The sequence below is a fragment of the Salvelinus namaycush genome, chromosome 1 (genome assembly GCF_016432855.1).
Source record: "Salvelinus namaycush isolate Seneca chromosome 1, SaNama_1.0, whole genome shotgun sequence".
NCBI lineage: Eukaryota > Metazoa > Chordata > Actinopteri > Salmoniformes > Salmonidae > Salvelinus > Salvelinus namaycush.
Genome location: NC_052307.1, coordinates 19,220,174 through 19,241,234, shown reverse-complemented (window position 1 = coordinate 19,241,234; position 21,061 = coordinate 19,220,174). Strand labels below are relative to the sequence as shown.

The 21,061-nt window shown below is 42.2% G+C and overlaps 1 protein-coding gene across 1 annotated transcript; it reads right to left on the bottom strand.

Annotated features, from left to right (window-relative positions):
• Positions 1-1,922: 1,922 nt before the first annotated feature.
• On the bottom strand, positions 1,923-15,026 carry LOC120057912 (mitochondrial-processing peptidase subunit alpha-like). Its single transcript, XM_039006425.1, has 13 exons — positions 14,923-15,026; positions 12,165-12,367; positions 11,964-12,043; positions 11,722-11,804; positions 5,245-5,339; positions 4,990-5,090; positions 4,526-4,789; positions 4,339-4,431; positions 4,115-4,233; positions 3,933-4,023; positions 3,657-3,719; positions 3,408-3,552; positions 1,923-3,256 (listed from the first exon to the last, which is right to left on the bottom strand). The coding sequence occupies exons 1-13, from the start codon at positions 14,967-14,969 to the stop codon at positions 3,087-3,089; spliced, it is 1,554 nt and encodes a 517-aa protein (XP_038862353.1). The 5' UTR covers positions 14,970-15,026; the 3' UTR covers positions 1,923-3,086.
• Positions 15,027-21,061: the final 6,035 nt, after the last annotated feature.

Genomic DNA, 21,061 nt, shown 5'->3' with positions numbered 1-21,061 from the left:
AAGTGCAATATGTGCCTTGTAAAAAAGCTAACGTTTAAGTTCCTTGCTCAGAACATGAGAACATATGAAAGCTGTTTTTTCCTTTTAACATGAGTCTTCAATATTCCCAGGTAAGAAGTTTTAGGTTGTAGTTATTATAGGAAGTATAGGACTATTTCTCTCTATACCATTTGTATTTCATATACCTTTGACTATTGGATGTTCTTATAGGCACTTTAGTATTGCCAGTGTAACAGTATAGCTTCCATCCCTCCCTGGGCTCGAACCAGGAACACATCGACAACAGCCACTCTCGAAGCATCGTTACCCATCGCTCCAAAAAAGCCGCGGCCCTTGCAGAGCAAGGGGAACAACTACTTCAAGGTCTCAGAGCGAGTGACGTCACCGATTGAAACGCTATTAGCGCGCACCCCGCTAACTAGCTAGCCATTTCACATCGGTTACACCAGCCTAATCTAGGGAGTTGATAGGCTTGAAGTCATAAACAGCTCAATGCTTGAAGCATTGCGAAGAGCTGCTGGCAAACGCACATAGTGCTGTTTGAATGAATGCTTACGAGCCTGCTGCTGCCCTACCACCGCTCAGTCAGACTGCTCTATCAAATCATAGACTTAATTATAACATAATAACACACAGAAATACGAGCCTTAGGTCATTAATATGGTCAAATCCGGAAACGATCATTTAGAAAATAAAACGTTTATTCTTTCAGTGAAATACGGAACCGTTCCGTATTTTATCTAACGGGTGGCATCCATAAGTCTAAATATTCCTGTTACATTGCACAACCTTCCATGTTATGTCATAATTACGTAACATTCTGGCAAATTAGTTCGCAATGAGCCAGGCGGCCCAAACTGTTGCATATACCCTGACTCTGCATGCAATGAACGCAAGAGGAGTGACACAATTTCCCTAGTTTAATATTGCCTGCTAACCTGGATTTCTTTGAACTAAATATGCAGGTTTAAAAAATATATACTTCTGTGTATTGATTTTAAGAAAGGCATTGATGTTTATGGTTAGGTACATTCGTGCAACGATTGTGCTTTTTTCGCAAATGCGCTTTTGTTAAATCATCCCCGTTTGGCGAAGTTGCAACGAGCTAGGCGGCCCAAACTGCTGCATATACCCTGACTCTGTTGTACAGAACGCAAGAGAAGTGACACAATTTCCCTAGTTAAAATAAATTCATGTTAGCAGGCAATATTAACTAAATATGTAGGTTTAAAAATATATACTTGTGTATTGATTTTAAGAAAGGCGTTGATGTTTATGGTTAGGTACACATTGGTGCAACGACGGTGCTTTTTTCGCGAATGCGCTTGTTAAATCACCCGTTTGGCGAAGTAGGCTATGATTCAATGATAAATTAACAGGCACCCGCATCGATTATATGAAATCAGGACAAGCTAGATAAACTAGTAATATCATCAACCATGTGTAGTTAACTAGTGATTATGTTAAGATTGTTTTTTTATAAGATACTCCTTGCTGCACTCTCATAACAGGTAGTCAGCCTGCCACGCAGTCTCCTCCTGGAGTGCAATGTAATCGGCCACAATGGGTGTCCAAAAATGCCGATTACCGATTGTTATGAAAACTTGAAATCGGCCATTCCGATTAATCGGTCGACCTCTATAGTGTACTCTATACTATGCCACTGTATCTTAGTCCAATGCCGCTCGGACATATGCATATATATGTTCTTAATCCATTCCTTAGAATTACATGTATATGTTGTGAAACTGGTAGATATTACTTCACTGTCAGAGCTAGAAGCACAAGCATTTCACACCACCCGCAATAACATCTGCTAAACACGTGTATGTGACCAATAACATTTGATTTGAAGTGGACATTGAATATCCCTCAAAGACAGAGTATCAACTTCAGACCTTAAATCATTGGCAGTCCAAACATAAGACTTAAATATTTTATGGCAATATTAACATTTATTTACCGGAAACAAATTGGGCTGAATATAGATACACATGTGTGTCTTCACATTCAATAGGTTCACTTTCTCTCCAGGACCCAGAGAAATCTTGGTTTGAAATAAAATAGTGGCAGTATCCTGATATGAAGTGTCTTGATGAAACACAAATAGTGAAAAAGCTGTGGATACATTATTACAATATAGTTTTGCAACGGAGGAGAAACAAATGTTAAGATTTTCTGGCACCTGAGAGGATATCAGTACACACATACAGTACTACTTACATACAGCGGTCAAAACTGTGTTGGAATGGGTTGAATGAAAAAAATGGAGCGCAAGCAGAACACTGAGAATACTAAAACTAACTACACAACACTATCTTATTTCAGTCTGGTTAAGTGGAGATCAATGTGTATCTATCTACAAGAAACAACAGTCGCATGATTGGTGACACCAATCCAAGCATTGCCCAATGTGATTTTATCATCGCATTATCTCCTGTGCGGTAGAGGTGACCAACTCAACTATGTGTGTGAGAAGGGACATTGACAGAAGTGCTAGCAGTTAGTCGGAAGAGTCTCTTATAGATTTAAGTCACCCTCTGCTGAAGATGACAAGGCCTTAGGTGAGACTTCAGCCTGTGAAATCTGATAAAAGTGTATGTAACATTGAAGGAAGTACCTGTATCAACTGTGAAAACAGCGTAGTAGGACATTGCAAGGCCTGTTTGCTATCCTAAATGCTAGAGAACAGAATCACGACCCTTAAGGTCATTTGTAGGTCACCCTGCAGATCAAGCAATGCAGCACTCGAGCCATATTCACCCACACTCATTCAAACATACTTGGAATTAAACCCAAAAGCATGCCAACCGTCCCAGCCAACGTGGGTCTGGTAAGACACTGAACAACAGGAAATGAAACTTCCTCTGGCAATAAAATGTAACTCTCCAAATACGCAGGGAGGGGTATTTCCTGACTGAATAAAATGTAGTTAAAACCACCACTCTCTCAGTACTTTTCTTTTGCAGTTGAGGTCCAAACATTAGTCCTCTCCCAGAGCTTAGCACAGCTCCATTGCCAGACCACTAGTGTAGGCCAGTGTCCGGTATATACAGTGATGCCTGGGTAAACAAACGCGAGGGGGTCTATCGGAAGAGGCGGTACATGCGAGGCAGGTGTCCATCCTTGCTGGACAGGGCAGCTTGGATGTGCTCATAGGAGGGCATCTCTGTCAGGTCTCCTAGGGCTGCTACTGCTGGCTTGCTGCACAGCATCTTTGTTGTGACCCGCTTGATGTCACTCGCTGTAACGTTACCTGGAAAGAGTGAAAAGTCAGCATACAGAAGTACTGATTTGTCACGACAGTTATGTTTAGCCTACTCCCTGAAGATTATTTTGACAAATGTTTCATTCTGGGCTCGCTGATATCAATATCCGCTATTATGATCGAGGGCACTAGTACTCACTGATGAGGTCACACAGCTCGTGTGGCAGCTTCCTCTTCCCTGTGGCTAGAACCTGTCGGCCGACATCCTCAAAGATAACCGGCCGCGACTCCAGGTTCATCATCAGCATGGACTTGAGCTGCGTTTTCGCTCTCTCCAACTCCATCTGAGTACGGAAAGAGATGCAAAGTTTTGAAGTCCCAAGAAAGAGAGTTTAAAGTTCAGAAAGCTTTCTCGCTTTTGTGACATAATTTCCCCTCGCAGCCTTACCTCTCCTGCTGTCCCAGCCATCTGAATGAACTCTCTGGTTAAAATCTCCACCATTTCCCGAACCTTGATAAACGCAAGATGTTGTAATCAACAACTTTGGAATGGCAGCAGGACTTTCACAACTTCAGAGAACACGCATACAAAGTAAAATATTATTTTTCTTTTGAACAGTTCACCTGATGTTATTCTCTAAGCATATGTCAGCTTTGTATTAGCCCTTCATCTACAGTATAAAGTCCTGCCTTTGCATGGCTCTCCCAAATCCCCTCTCCCTACCTGTCTAGGGTCTGCGCTGGCATGGATACACAGCAGGCCAGTGTCCTCATAACTGTGATGGTATGAGGTGGCATTGTACATCCAATGATGCCTGTAGAAAAGAAAGAAAATCAATAAACAGAATCCACAAAATACAATCTTAAGTACTTTAATTAGAATTGTGAATGTTGCATCATGCTTACCTGTTGAGCACATTCAGGTAAAGTCTAGTGAACATGCCTTTCCCAGGACCCCCGGCTGAGAAGGACCCACCTCCACCCATCATCATATTGAGGACGGCAAAGGGGATAAAGTCATCCTCCTGTAACACAAAACATGCATATATTATACATAGAACATCCAGCTACAGGATAGCATAGAGCCTGCAACAGATCCTCCACACCAACCAATCAAAGTGGGCACCCACCAGGAAGGAGCAGCTCTCCAGGCCAATCATGATATGTGTGAGCTCAGGGATGGGGGTGGGGCCAAGGCTCACATCTGACATGTCCTTATCCATCTGAGAGGATCAAAAACAAAGGTTTACATTCTGATTTAGTAAAGAAAATATTTTTAAAAGAAAGGAAAAAGCAAGCAAAGGGAAAAATACTTACCCTTACGATTCCACCAGTATACTGTGCCACAGACAAGTCGACATTGGTAGGAGTACAGGCACCCCATACTGGCTTTACATTTAGCAGATATTTCCTGGCACAGGCCACCAGTTGTTCATGTTCGATGCCCACTCCAGCTAGCACCATACGCTCTGGGCAGTAGTAGCTCTGCAGGTACATGTGTAGCAGTTTCTTGTCGATCTTCTCCATGCTCTCTACTGGGCAGAAGCGAGGCAACCCAACGGTGTTCCCCCGATATGCTGCCTTGTTCACAGAGTAAGTGTTGTGAAACATTATGTATCGCCATAGAAATGTGTCAACAAATGGCGCAATTGATTATCTATGCACACTGCAGAGGTGGGGGGCCAAAGTCAATTAGAAACAGTGCAACAATGGATTTCATGCAGCTCAAGAGTGTTGTAATTTTCTGTCACTTAAATGGATCAACCAGTCACATGACTCACTGCATGGATCATCTCTGTCAGTAAAGGTTCAGGGTCAGGCCTCATGCTCAGATCCTCCAGCTCAAAGCGCACAGCCATCCTAGTCATCTCAATCTCCTCATCTAGTAACCCAAAGCAGAGCAATCCTTGATGAAAATATACTCCCACAAAAACATTTACCAGTCTGTTACTTTGTAGACAATTCAATTAAGTAGTAGTAGTCATTAAGGGAAGCATCATTAAACATGACAGATCTGTCACTCAGTGTTGACTCACCTAGTAGGCGTGGCTGCAATACAGCGTCAGAGAGCAGGCTGACTACCGTGTCCAGTCCCTTCACCTCGGCAGAGACTGCATACATGGTTGTGTCTCTGTGAATAGAACCTTTGGCGTCACACAAACTGACTGAATATCTTCATCCCCTTCCACAAAGCAGTACTGAGATAATTTATACAGTACCTTCAGAAAGTATTCAGACCCCTTGACTTTTCCCACATTTTGATACGCTACGCCCTTATTTTAAAATGTATTAAATATGAATTTCTTTATCAGCAATGTACACACAATACCCCAGAATGACAAAGTGAAAACAGGTCTAGACATCTTTGCAAATTTATTACAAATAAAAAACAGAAATACCTTATTTAAATAAGTATTCAGACCCTTTGCTATGAGACTCAAAATTGAGCTCAGGTGCATCCTGTTTCCATTGACCATCCTTGAGATGTTTCTAAAACTTGAGTGGAGTCCACCTGTGGTAAATTCAATTGATTGGACATGATTTGGAAAGGCATACACCTGTCTATATAAGGTCTCACAGTTGACAGTGCATGTCAGAGCAAAAACCAAGCTATGAGGTCGAAGGAATTGTCCGTAGAGCTCTGAGAAAGGATTGTGCCAAGGCACAGATCTGGGGAAAGATACCAAAACAATTCTGCAGCATTGAAGGTCCCCAAGAACACAGTTGCCTCATTCTTAAATGGAAGAAGTTTGGAACCACCAAGACTGTTCCAAGAGCTGGCCGCCCAGCCAAACTGAGCAATCGGGGGAGAAGGGCCTTGGTCAGGGAGGTGACCAAGAACCCGATGGTCACTCTGACAGAGCTTCAGAGTTCATCTGTGGAGATGGGAGAACCTCCCAGAAGGACAACCATCTCTGCAGCACTCCACAAATCAGGCCTTTATGGTAGAGTGGCCAGCCACTCCTTAGTAAAAAGGCACACGACAGCCCACTTGGAGTTTGCCAAAAGGCACCTAAAGGACTCTTAGACCATGAGAAACAAGATTCTCTGGTCTGATGAAACCAAGATTGAACTCTTTGGCCTGAATGTCAAGCGTCACTGGAGGAAACCTGGCACCATCCCTACGGTGAAGCACGGTGGTGACAGCATCATGCTTTGGGGATGTTTTTCAGCGACAGGGACTGGGAGAATAGTCAGGATGGAGGCAAAGACGAACGGAGCAAAGTACAGAGATCCTTGATGAAAACCTGCTTCAGAGCGCTCAGGACCTCAGACTGGCACAAAGGTTCACCTTCCAACAGGACAACGACCCTAAGCACACAGCCAAGACAATGCAGGAGTGGCTTCAGGACAAGTCTCTGAATATCCCTGAGTGGCCCAGCCAGAGCCCGGACTTGAACCCGATCGAACATCTCTGGAGAGACCTGAAAATAGCTGCGCAGCAACGCTCCTCATCCAACCTGACAGAGATTGAGAGAATTTGATGAGAGGAATGGGAGAAACTCCCCAAATACAGGTGTGCCAAGCTCGTAGCGTCATACCCAAGAAGACTTGAGGCTGTAATCGCTGCCAAAGGTGCCTCAAAGTACTGAGTAACAGGTCTGAATATTTATGTCAATGTGATATCAGTTTTATATTTTTAATACTTTTGCTATAAAAAACGTTTTGATTTGTCATGATGGGTATTGTGTGTAGATTGAGGGATTTTTTTGTTTATACATTTTTGAATAAGGCTGTAAGGTAACAAAATGTGGAGAAAGTAAAGGGGTCTGAATACTTTCCGAATGCACTGTACATGCCAACTACGTACTGTATCTACAACATCAAAAGGGATAAAGAGTACCATGACTCTACACTAGGGTTGCACATTTTGGGGAATATTCAGAGGCGGAAACTTTCCGTGGGAATTAACGGGAATATATGTAAATATGTAAATTAATACAATTTAAATGTAGATGTTTTTTGCATTGGATATATTTACCATATCATATGGAGATAGTAACAAACATTTTACCTTATCATAAGTAGACAATTGCAAATGATTAAATCCTTCCAATAGAAATAAAAAACGATTTAGTTACGAATTGAACATTAATTAAATGAGTTGACTCTTCACATGGGATGACTTCAATGAACAACAAAAGGGAATATTGAATGATCCATCGCATCCCCCAAAAATCTGCAAAATGATAGTCTAGAAACTAAAGCTTTGGTTGTCTTCCTCTCAGGTTTCCATGTCTTCTCCCTGGACATCCTCAATGTCCACCTCCTTGAACACCAGACTCTGAGGCCTCATCTTCACTGTCACTTTCCAACCTTCTTGAGGATGGCTCTTTGTCAGACTAAAAAAGCCTCAAATTTGCCTGGATGCCACCAATTTTTCAACCCTTGTATTGGTCAGCCTGTTGTGTGCTTTGGTGTGTGTGTTCCCAAACAAGGACCAGTTGCGCTCTGAGGCAGCTGATGTTGGTGGGATTTGGAGGATGATGGAGGCAACAGGGGAAAGAGCCACAGATCCAAAGTCCCTTCCATCAGGTGGCTGTTGAGATATGTTGGCACGACTGCCATATGGCAGCTCCATCCCAAAGCCCTTGCTTGGAAGTGTACTTCGCCAGACTGCCAAGAACCTTGCCCTCATCCAGGCCAAGGTGGCGAGACAGGGTAGTGATGACACCATAGGCCTCGTTGATCTCTGCACCAGACAGGATGCTCTTGCCAGCATACTTGGGGTCCAACATGTACGCTGCGGCGTATATTTGCTTCAGGCAGAAGTCTTCACGCTTTTTTATGTATTTCAGAACTGCAGTTTCCTCTGCTTGGAGCAACAGTGAAGTGGGCAGGGCAGTATGGATTTCTTCTCTTACATCTGCAAGCAGAGCCTGAACACAGACAGGATGGCATTGTCTCCATCAATACGTGCAATGGCTAGTGCTATAGGTTTCAGGAGTTTCACGCTGCTTACCACTCTCTCCCAAAATACATCATCCAGGAGGATCCTCTTGATGGGGCTGTCCATATCGGCAGACTGTGATATGGCCATTTCTTGGAGACTCCTTCCCCTCCAGGAGACTGTCAAACATGATGACAACACCACCCAACGGGTGTTGCTGGGCAGCTTTAATGTGGTGCTCTTATTCTTCTCACTTTGCTTGGTGAGGTAGATTGCTGCTATAACTTGATGACCCTTCACATACCTAACCATTTCCATGGCTCTCTTGTAGAGTGTATCCATTGTTTTCAGTGCCATGATGTCCTTGAGGAGCAGATTCAATGCATGAGCAGCATAGCCAATGGGTGTGATGTGAGGGTAGGACTCCACTTTAGACCAAGCAGCCTTCATGTACGCAGCATTGTCTGTCACCAGTGCAAATACCTTCTGTGGTCCAAGGTCATTGATGACTGCCTTCAGCTCATCAGCAATGTAGAGACCGGTGTGTCTGTTGTCCCTTGTGTCTGTGCTCTTGTAGAATACTGGTTGAGGGGTGGAGATGATGTAGTAAATTATTCCTTGCCTACGAACATTCGACCACACATCAGAGATGATTGCAATACATTCTGCTTTCTCTGATTTGCTTGACCTTCACTTGAACTCTGCATCCAGCAAATTAGTAGATAAAGCATGTCTGGTTGAGGGTGTATGCTGGGCGAAGAACATTCAGAAATCTCTTCCAATACACATTGCATGTGAGCATCAGAGGTGAACCAGTTGCATACACAGCTCGAGCAAGACATTCATCAACATTTCTCAGACTACGTTCCTCCATTGAGTCAAAAAAAACTTCAGATTCCAGGATGACCATGAGCTGTTGCTATCGATAAGGTGTCTGATTCATCATTTTCACATTGAATAGAAGTAGAGGGACTTTTGTCAGAGGTTGCTTGTTGTGAGCGCTGAGGGAACTTTATGCACTTGGCCAGATGATTCTGCATCTTTGTTGCATTCTTCACATATGATTTGGCACATTTACACAGCTTTTCCTTCTACATTAGCTGCAGTGAAATGTCTCCACACATCAGATAGTGCCCGTGGCATTTTCCTGTAAAGATTAGAAAAAATGAGGAAAAAAATATATATAATAATATTCCATGTACAGATAATTAGTTAAGCAGTTAGATTAAATAACTGCTTTGTAAGATAAATGTTTTAAAATGAAACATGTATGGAAACAGGTGAATTAACACTCAGTTAGCAGGCTCAAGCGAGCTAAAAACCCACATGGTAGCAAAAACTAACTAGCAGAAATGTTTAACAAGTTAGAAATGATTTAAACACACTTTGCTGTAGGCTACTATTTACTAGTTAACAAAAAAAATCAGGTATGTCATATATTCACCCAGTATTGTAATCAAAACTTACCAGAAAGCATGTAGTCCTTGGCTCAAACAGTGTAGTTGTGTGGGCTCAATAGGATCTCATTAGTGTGCAAGATCTTGAGAATCAGCTGTACATGTGATAGAAGAATGCACTGTGCATGCAGAGGGTTGCAAATCCATTGAATTGGGGAGTTTAACCAAAATATGCCACAAGACCTAGAATTGCCTTATGTGTATCCCACAAAAAAAAGTTCACTGTTATAAGCAAACTTTTTGATGATTTTAAGCAAAATTCCCCAAATTCCCAGGCTTAACTTCCCATGGAAAATTTACCGGAAAGTTTCTGACCCTTAGCAATAGAGGTCGACCGATTATGATTTTTCAACGCCGATACCGATACCAATTATCGGAGGACCAAAAAAAGCCGATACCAATTAATCGGCCGATTTGTTTTCATTTTAAATTTGTAATAATGACAATTACAACAATAGTGAATGAATCATCAATAAAATACATTTAGCCTCAAATAAATAATGAAACATGTTAAATTTGGTTTAAATAATGCCAAAACAAAGTGTTGGAGAAGAAAGTAAAAGTGCAATATGTGCCATGTAAGAAAGCTAACGTTTAAGTTCCTTTCTCAGAACATGAGAACATATGAAAGCTGGTGGTTCCTTTTAACATGAGTCTTCAATATTCCCAGGTAAGAAGTTTTAGGTTGTAGTTATTATAGGAATTATAGGACTATTTCTCTCTATACGATTTGTATTTCATATACCTTTGACTATTGGATGTTCTTATAGGCACTTTAGTATTGCCAGTGTAACAGTATAGCTTCCATCCCTCTCCTCGCCTCTACCTGGGCTCGAACCAGGAACACATCGACAACAGCCACCCTCGAAGCAGCGTTAACCATGCAGAGCAAGGGGAACAACTACTCCAAGTCTCAGAGCGAGTGACGTTTGAAATGCTATTAGCGCACACCCCGCTAACTAGCTAGCCATTTCACATCGGTTACACCAGCCTAATCTCGGGAGTTGATAGGCTTGAAGTCATAAACAGCGCAATGCTTGAAACATTGCGAAGAGCTGCTGGCAAAACGCACGAAAGTGCTGTTTGAATGAATGCTTACGAGCCTGCTGCTGCCTACCATCGCTCAGTCAGACTGCTCTATCAAATCATAGACTTAATTATAACATAATAACACAGAAATACGAGCCTTAGGTCATTAATATGGTCAAATCCGGAAACGATCATTTCGAAAATAAAACGTTTATTCTTTCAGTGAAATACGGAACCGTTCCGTATTTTATCTAACGGGTGGCATCCATAAGTCTAAATATTCCTGTTACATTGCACAACCTTCAATGTTATGTCATAATTACGTAAAATTCTGGCAAATTAGTTCGCAATGAGCCAGGCGGCCCAAACTGTTGCATACACCCTGACTCTGCATGCAATGAACGTAAGAGAAGTGACACAATTTCACCTGGTTAATATTGCTTGCTAACCTGGATTTCTTTTAGCTAAATATGCAGGTTTAAAAATATACTTCTGTGTATTGATTTTAAGAAAGGCATTGATGTTTATGGTTAGGTTCACGTTGGAGCAACGACAGTCCTTTTTCGCGAATGCGCACCGCATCGATTATATGCAACGCAGGACACGCTAGATAAACTAGTAATATCATCAACCATGTGTAGTTAACTAGTGATTATGATTGATTGATTGTTTTTTATAAGATAAGTTTAATGCTAGCTAGCAACTTACCTTGGCTTCTTACTGCATTCGCGTAACAGGCAGGCTCCTCGTGAGGCAGGTGGTTAGAGCGTTGGACTAGTTAACCGTAAGGTTGCAAGATTGAATCCCTGAGCTGACAAGGTAAAAATCTGTTGTTCTGCCCCTGAACAAGGCAGTTAACCCACCGTTCCTAGGCCGTCATTGAACTTAAGAATGTGTTCTTAACTGACTTGCCTAGTTAAATAAAGGTGTAAAAAAAAGAAAAAAAGGCAAAATCGGCATCCAAAATTACCGATTTCCGATTGTTATGAAAACGTGAAATCGGCCCTAATTAATCGGCCATTCCGATTAATCGGTCGACCTCTACTTAGCAACTCTACTCTACACTACACCTTTCCATCAGTCAGAGAGAAAACATACTGTGCCTGGACATTTAAAGCCAAATCAATTATTCATACCTGGATGTTTGGCAGTCACAGATCCCTCCATGTTTTTCGAGTGTGAGAAGAATTTCATCTTTACTGCCATACTGGGCTGTGGACTGAAGATGCAGAAGGTGTTGTCATCATTTGCCAAAAACATAGCAATCAATTTGCTTATGCTACAAAATGACAACATAATGAATGAAAAAAACGGTGGAACATATTTTGTACAAGGTGTTTGTTGACTAGCAAGACGTCTCAAAACAGGTGACACTTACAGAAAAGGCAAGTTTCTCCAAAAAGTGTGCAATTCCACTGGGGTATTTTGTCTCATGTCTAGAGCCTGAATTTACTAAAACTGGAAGGAGAGAGAAACCAAATTAATATTCAGTCATACTTTATTGATTATGCGACAAGAGACGGTCTGAAATAGAATGATAAAGAAAGATCAGCTCTATTCAAAATCTGTAGCAACTTACTTCCAACTGTGCAGAACTGACCAAACTTGTTTTGAGATGCTACTTTAAGGCCATTTTCCAAAGTAGTGATTTTAGTCTCGCATTGTTCATGGCTGTCCACTGCCGCAAACACTGGTTTGGGGATCCCTGGTAACGGTGCAGAGAGTGAGATATTGGGATATCCACTGCCACTGCTGCACTTTCTATACGCTGCAATTCCAAACCTGTAAATGCAAAAATGTAGGTTAGTTTATGGATTGCTGCAAACAACAAGTCTTAACAGGTGAACTGAACTCTCACAAATGAGTACCAGATTCACCTACCCACATGATACAGCTAGCACCAGATGCTAACCACTGATGATGCCAAAGTGTGCTTGTCCAGAAATCCAAGTTGCCAGTGTCAGTGTACGCTAACGTTTGGGATGTTGAACATTCAGGCTACTCCTCAGACTATGGAGGCTTTAGTCTAGAGCAGGGTTTCCCAATATCTTTGGTTTGGTACTGTTGATTTAAATCATACGCGCCTGTCCATCGCAGGATTTAGAACGCAGTTGATCATTTTCAAACTCAATGGCAAGGAAAAAAAATCAAGGTGCTCTATTTATAATAGCAGCACCCACCCGTAGCACGCGCTCCAGCAGGTATATTTCACTGGTCACCCCCAAAGCCAATTCCTCCTTTGGCCGCCTTTCCTTCCAGTTCTCTGCTGCCAATGACAGGAACGAATTGCAAGAATCACTGAAGATGGAGACTCATATCTCCCTCACTAACTTTAAGCATCAGCTGTCAGAGCAGCTCACAGATCATTGCACTTGTACATAGCCCATCCAACTACCTCATCCCCATAGTTATTTTTTTTGCTCCCTTGCACCCCAGTATCTCGACTTGTACATTCATCTTCTGCACATCTATCACTCCAGTGTTAATTGCTAAATTGTAATTACTTCACCATTATGGCCTATTTATTGCCTTACCTCCCTAATCTTACCTCATTTGCACACACTGTATATAGATTTTTTCTATTGTGTTATTGGCTGTACGTTTGTTTATTCCATATGTAACTCTGTGTTGTTGTTTGTGTCGCACTGCTTTGCTTTATCTTGGCCAGGTCGCAGTTGTAAATAAGAACTTGTTCTCAACTGGCCTACCTGGTTAAATAAAGGTGAAATAAAATAAAAGTCGCTGGCCACAAAGACATTCACGGATTTGACAGTCATGCCATCACTCCCGCCGTAACTGGATCCTGGACTTCAACACATCTACCATGCTGACCCTCAATGCAGGGGCCACTCAGGGGTGCGTGCTTAGTCCCCTCCTGTACTCCCTGTTCACCCACGACTGCGTGGCTGCGTATGACTCCAACACCCTTATTAAGTTTGCTGACCACACAACAGTGGTAAGCCTGATCACCGAACACGATGAGACAGCCTATAGGGAGGAGGTGAGAGACCTGGCAGTGTTGTGCCAGGTCAACAACCAATTTGACAGAACTTGAAGAATTGTTTTAAGAATAATCCAGGTGTGAAAAGCTCTAAGAGAAACTTACACAGAAAGACTCACAGCTGTAATCACTGACAAAGGTGATTCTAACATGTATTGACTCAGGGGGTTGAATACTTATCTAATCAATATATGTTTTATTTTTCATAAATTCTTTGCAAATGTTTGAATTTTTATTCCACTTTGACATTAAGAGTACTTTGTAAAATGTGAATACTTTCTGAAGGCACTGTATCTACCTTAAATACCTCGTACCCCTGCACATGGACTCGGTACTGGTACCTGTATAGCCAGGTTATCATTACTCATTGTGCAATTATGTGTTATTCCTTTTCTAATGTTTCTCCAATTTCTTTCTCTGCATTGTTGGGAATTGCCCGTAAGTAAGCATTTCACTGTTAGTTGTTGTTTACGAAGCATTTGACGAATAACATTTGATTTGATCAACTGAAAGCCAACCCGTCACTATGTAGAACCACCAGTGAGGTGATGATTTGTTTAAATTATACTGTCAAAAAAAGTGTTGCTTTAACTTTTTCGTATTGGCCATCTACTGTATGCATTGTGGCACAAGGAGATGAAATGATAAATGTCTACTGAACTTTTTTATTTTGCATACGCTGTTATTCAGAACGACTTACAGGAGCAATTAAGGTTAACTGCCTTGGTCAAGGGCATGGACAGATTTCTCACCCAGTCGGCTCGAGATTTGAACCAGCAAGTTAATTGGTCTTGTACACAGTTTTGCGGACGTTATAGCGGCTGCAGCGAAATGCTTATATTACTAGCTAGCGTCTAACAATGCAGTAAAATGTCAACAAATACAAATACAAATCTAAATCATTTTCAACTTGTGCTTTAGGAATATAAATTATAATTAACATTATTTTTCTATAGGATTCTACTAATCGCGAAAAAAACTACTGAATGAGCCCAAAATGTGCTTTGATTGGCTTCTAAACAACTTCTACCCCGCCCAAGCCATGAGACTAATGAACATCTAATTAAATGGCTACCCAGACTACGTTACTGTCAATAATGCTATTCGGTTTGAGACGACTATAGATACAAAAATATCTAGTTTTCCACAACATTGTTTTGTTTGACTTTGATTGTCCTTAGCTCCACGACGAGCAACGTTACTAGCTTGTTTGCATGCTAGCTAGCTAGCTAGGCTATACTTGGCCAGCTAGCTTACCACGAAAGGGTACATACATATTTCAGTAAAGTCAGTGCAATCACAGATGCAACTGTTTTAAGATGGACGTGAACATTACCTCTGAACGCGGCCCCAAGTTCTGCACCTCGACATGTGCGTTGCCATATTGAATTATCTGAGACCACTAATTCACCCGGATGATGCTGCAAAACACTTCCTCTTTCGACTATTGCCTAGCAACGTCAAACCAATTTCCAACCAGAGAAACTTTTGAGGAGATGGGAAACTCCATTGGAATCGTATTAAGTACCATTGTGTACGTTGCCCATGCTACGTCAATGGGTCGCGCGGTTCATTCTGGGCAATTCTGGCACAAGGAGAGCTCTCCTTCAAGGAGGGAATGGGAGTCAATTTGGCGCTAGTTCTAAACCCCAACATTAGCATCAACAAGTACAACATTACAAATATTTTCCAAAATGTGAGATCATTAACTTGCTCTCTGTAATATTGTATAGCTTTGGAATTGTGACATTACGTACTTTCGAGGAAAATACGCACGTTTGTCGACTAATGTGCCACGTTCAAAACAACTGGGAACTCGGAAATCTCCGACTTCCGAGCGTTCAAAACAACTGGCAGCATGACCGCGATTGGTCAACAGTCTGTTGGGTGTGGCGTTATAGACCCTTTTCCAGTAAACGACACACTGACGTAATGCAAAGATGCGCGAGACTCTTGGCGGCAGTAATAAATCATCTCCATCTCTGCCCATTCAACATAGTCTACATTTACTTTTTTATTACTTCTAAACAAAATCACCTTTTTTTGGGTTTCTCATATGCTTACAATGTTTTGAATCTTGCTTGAACAGTCACTATATTTGGTTGTGATCTTTGCAAAATAACTACTTTGGATGCAGCCGTTGTTAACTAGAATGCTAACGCTCATTGACATAGGCTGTAGCAAAAGCTAACCAAAGAGCCATTTTACTGGTTGAAGTTTAAGTGTTTTTTTAAAAGTATAATGCAGTTCACTTGTGATGATGACACACACATTATATTAAACAGGACATTCATAATCTAAAAGTAATGTGAAATTCACTCATATGCTAAATGTAAATAGAGGATTTTTTTGATGGCGTACTATAAGAACTCCCCTTTGTTCTGCCACCAACTTGCGAGCATCACACACATGCGGCAATGCTTGTAACCACAGAAAGGGGTCTAGTCTATACAGTCCTCCTTTTTGTCAATCGGATTCCCATCTCCTTTATCTAATATCTCTGGTCCAACCTTTGTCGTCGTCACTAGTTACCACACACACAAAGTCATAAACCCCGCCTATTTCTACAATTTCTCTTCTTAAATTCAGATTTTAAACCCAACTCTAAATTTAACCCTAACCTTAATCCCACTGCTAATCTTGTGCAAAAAAAGCATTGCTTTTTTTCACTATATAGCCACATACTTTGTAACTAGTGACAACCAACTTTTGTCAGCTAATTGTGAACGTCAGCAGAGGAGGAGGTGAAGCGAGAGGGATAACTGGACCCAAAATCTGTCTTCTCCAGCAGGTGTCGTTTTTCGTTTTTTTTCCGCTCACCAAGCCCGAAGTTTTATTTATTTTACTATGCAAGTTGTCCTTGATTACCAACATTTTTTGATGACTTATTTGTTACCAGTGGCGTATTTGATCAAATAGAAGTTTCGTAATGTTTAGGTTAAGTAGGACACGTGACATTCCGGCAACTTTGAGAAACCCCATTCGGAGTTGTCCTGTCGTTTACTTTCGTATCTGCCCTCTCATTGGCTAGAATGGTCCTGATCATTTCTCCTCGACTGCCTTCCATTTTTAAATAAATTGATTTTCATTGTTAGAGCAACCACATGGTTATCTGGTCAATACAATGGATAAAACAGTTATCGCTCAGCCCAGTCAAAACGGTTCGCTGCTCTGGCACCCCAATGGTGGAACAAACTCCCTCACGACGCCAGGTCAGCGGAGTCAATCACCACCTTCCGGAGACACCTGAAACCCCACCTCTTTAAGGAATACCTAGGATAGGATAAAGTAATCCTTCTAACCCCCCCCCCCCCCCCCCCCCCCTTAAAAGATTTAGATGCACTATTGTAAAGTGGCTGTTCCACTGGATATCATAAGGTGAATGCACCAATTTGTAAGTCGCTCTGGATAAGAGCGTCTGCTAAATGACTTAAATGTAAATGTATCTGTGACCTCAGTCATTGCTTTGAAATGCAACCCCCCAAAACGCAAATGTATTGAGCCCTGGATGTGACATTAATAACTGAGATTTTTTTTTAAACAAGCTCACAAATTATAAAACGTGCTCATGATTTATAAAACGAGCTCATGAATTATAAAACATGCTCACAAATTACTAAAACATGTGCATGAATTGATATAAAACATGCTCATGATTTATGAAACAAGCCCACAAATTGTAAAACGTCCCCAAATGTCTAGGGAGACAATATCAACCACCCATTCAGACCCCTTGACTTTTCCCACAATTTATTACAATAGAGCCTTATATCCCATAATGACAAAGTGAAAACAGGTTTTTAAAACAGATACCTTATTTACATACGTTTTCAGACCCTTTGCTATGAGACTCGAAATTGAGCTCAGGTGCATCCTGTTGCCATTGACCATCCTTGAGATGTTTCTACAACTTGACTGGAGTCCACGTGTGGTAAATTCAATTGATTGGACATGATTTGGAAAGGCACAGACCTGTCTATATAAGGTCACATAATTGACCGTGCATGTCAGAGCAAAAACCAAGCCATGAGGTCAAAGGAATTGTCCGTAGAGCTCCAAGACAGGATTTTGTCGAGGCACAGATCTGGGGAAGGGTACAAAAAAATGTCTGCAGTATTGAGGGTCCCCAAGAACACAGTGGCCTTCATCATTCTTAAATGGAAGACGTTTCGAACCACCAAGACTTAAATTAGGTGGTCAAAACACACCTGCTCCATGAACAGCTTCCGTTTCTGACAGTTATTGTGGCATCCCCTTACCAAACATAAAATGCCTGTTTTGCGTGAATCCATGTTTGGGAAGTTGTGAGAAGTGATAGTGAGCTAGTTAACTAGCTAGCTGCGAGCTATTGGCCGGAAGTGCTTTACTGGAAGTCCCCCACAAATAAACCTAAACAGACCCCCTCCATATTTCCCTTGAAAATGAGGTGAATACAACCAGCGGGTTTTACAGTTCATCGAGCAGATAGGATGGTGCTCTCTCTGGCAAGAACAAAGGCAGAGGGACCTGCTTTATGACCAATAACAAGTGATGCGACAGGGGACACGTACAGGAACTTACGAGCTTCTCCTCTCCCAACTTGGAATACTTACTCATCAAATTTTTACTTTCTGAGAGAGTTCTCAGGGATTATCGCCATGGCTGTGTACATCCCTCCCCAAGCCGCCACCAAAAATGCTCATAAAGATCTGCATTGTACCCTGAACAAACTGGAGACTGCATACCTGGAGGCAGCGTTCATTATCACGGGGGACTTTAACAAAAGTAATTTGAGAACCGTGCTCGCAAATTACTATCAACACATTGACTGTCCAACTTGCGGAGATTCTATGCTGGGCCCCTGCTACACGCCTTTTCGACACGAGAGTAAGGCCATCTCCCGTTCTCCTTTTGGCAAATCTGGCCATGACTCCATTTTGCTCCTCCCGACCGACAAACAAAGACTCAAGAGGGAAGTTCCAGTGGTCAGGTCTGTACAACGCTGGTCAGACCAATCAGAATCCATTCTCCAAGACTGTTTTGATCACTTGGACTGGAATATGTTCCGGGTCATTTCTGGGGATAACATCAATGATGTCTTCTCTGGGGATAACATCAACGTACCGAGGGCCCTCACAGTGTTCTAAAGTAGCACCATCAGGATGTAACGACTGTCTAATTCCTCCTCCTCGGATGAGGAGAAGGAGTAAGGGTCGGACCAAAACGCAGCGTTGTATGCAGACATAAAGATTTATTTACAGAACGACGAAACACGAAAACTCTTAAACAAACTACAAAACAATAAACGACGTAGACAGACCTGAACATGAGAACTTACATAGACACGAAGAACGCACGAACAGGTAAGACTAGCCAAACGAACTAACAAACGAAACAGTCCCGTGTGGTGCAACAGACACAGACACAGGAACAATCACCCACAAACAAACAGTGAGAACAGCCTACCTTAATATGGTTCTCAATCAGAGGAAACGTCAAACACCTGCCTCTAATTGAGAACCATATCAGGCAACACATTTAACCCCACATAGAAACACATAACATAGACTACCCACCCAGCTCACGTCCTGACCAACTAAACAAAGTTAAACAAAGGAAAATAAGGTCAGGAATGTGACACAGGAGCATACTGCTGGGCTGCATCACAGCCTGGTATGGCAACTCCACCGCCGCTGACCGCAAGACACTACAGAGGGTGGTACGCTCAGCTGAACACACCATTGAGTGCACACTGCCTGCCCTCCAGGACACCTACAACACCAGGTGTCACAGGAAGGCTAAAAATATAATTAGATCACAGCCACCCGAGCCACGGCCTGTTCTCCCCTCTTCCATCGCTCAGACGCAGGCATTGCAGGAGCATCATTGCTAAAACTAACATACTACCAAATAGCTTCTACCCCCAGACCATCAGGCTGCTGAATAGCCACTTGCCCCCTTCCTGACCCCCCGGACTTCCTACCTCCCCCGCTGCGCCCCCTTTGGACATCCTCCCTCCACAGACAACGATCTTGCCCCCACCCCAATGGACATTTATCATACGAATAGCTACCACAACTACTACCCCCCGCTGCTCCCCCTATGGACATTGAATATCCCCACCACCCCCCCTATGGACATTGAACATCCCCCCTCACCCCCCCTCAATATTACCCTGCCCACACCCCAATGGACATTTATACAATGAACAAAAATATACATGCAACAATTTCAAAGATTTTACTGAGTTACAGTTCATATAAGGAAATCATTAAATTGAAATAAATTCATTAGGCACTAATCTATGGATTCCACATGACTTGGAATACAGATAAGTATCTGTTGGTCATAAGATAGCTTAAAAAAAAGGTAGGGCCGTGGATCAGAAAACCAGTCAGTATCTGGTGTGACCAACATTTGCCTCATGCAGTGCGACAGATTTCCTCAAATCAAATCAAATTATATTGGTCACATATAGATGGTTAGCAGATGTTATTGCGAGTGTAACAAAATGCTTGTACTTCTAGTTCCAACAGTGCAGCAATATCTAACAAGTAAAATCTAACAATTCCACAACAAATACCTAATACACACAAATCTAAGTAAGGAATGAAATAAGAATATATAAATATATGGATGAGCAAATGTCAGAGTGGCATAGGCTAAGATACAGTACAATATAATAGAATATAGTGCAATAGATATTATAGAATACAGTATATACATATGAGATGGCTAATGCAAAATATGTAAACATTATTAAAGTGGCATTAAAGTGACTGGTGTTCCATTTATTAAAGTGGCCAATGATTCAAGTCTGTATGTAGGCAGCAGCCTCTCTGTGCTAGTGATGGCTGTTTAACAGTCTGATGGCCTTAAGATATAAGCAGTTTTTCAGTCTTTCTATCCCAGCTTTGATGCACCTGTAATGACCTCGCCTTCTGGATGGTAGTGGGGTGAACAGGCAGTGGCTCGGGTGGGTATTGTCCTTGATGATCTTTTTGGCCCTCCTGTGACATCGGGTGCTGTAGGTGTCCTGGAGGGCAGGTAGTTTTCCCCCGGTGATGTGTTGTGCAGACCGCACTACCCTCTGGAGAGCCCTGCGGTTGTGGGCGGTGCAGTTGCCGTACCAGGTGGCGATAGAGCCAACAGGAACCTCTCAGTTGTGCATCTGTAAAAGTTTGTGAGGGTTTTAGGTGACAAGCCAAATTTCTTCAGCCTCCTGAGTTTGAAGAGGCGCTTATGCGCCTTCTTCACCACACTGTCTGTGTGGGTGGATCATTTCAGTTTGTCAGTGATATGTACGCCAAGGAACTTAAAACTTTCCACCTTCTCCACTGCTGTCCCGTTGATGTGGATGGGGGGTGCTCCCTCTGCTGTTTCCTGAAGTCCAAGATCAACTCCTTTGTTTTGTTGACGTTGAGGTTATTTTCCTGACACCATACTCCGAGAGCCATCACCTGCACCCTGTAAGCTGTCTCGTTGTTGTTGGTAAT

What these genes read in the sequence shown, in the direction of transcription:
- LOC120057912 (XM_039006425.1), bottom strand. Translation starts at nt 14,969, where the DNA reads ATGGCAACGCACATGTCGAGGTGCAGAACTTGGGGCCGCGTTCAGAG. An exon ending in ATACTGGTGGAATCGTAAGG is followed by an intron (nt 4,432 to 4,525) that starts GTAAGTATTTTT and finishes TGATCCTCTCAG; the next exon opens with ATGGATAAGGACATGTCAGA. An exon ending in TGGAGAGCTGCTCCTTCCTG is followed by an intron (nt 4,234 to 4,338) that starts GTGGGTGCCCAC and finishes TTTGTGTTACAG; the next exon opens with GAGGATGACTTTATCCCCTT.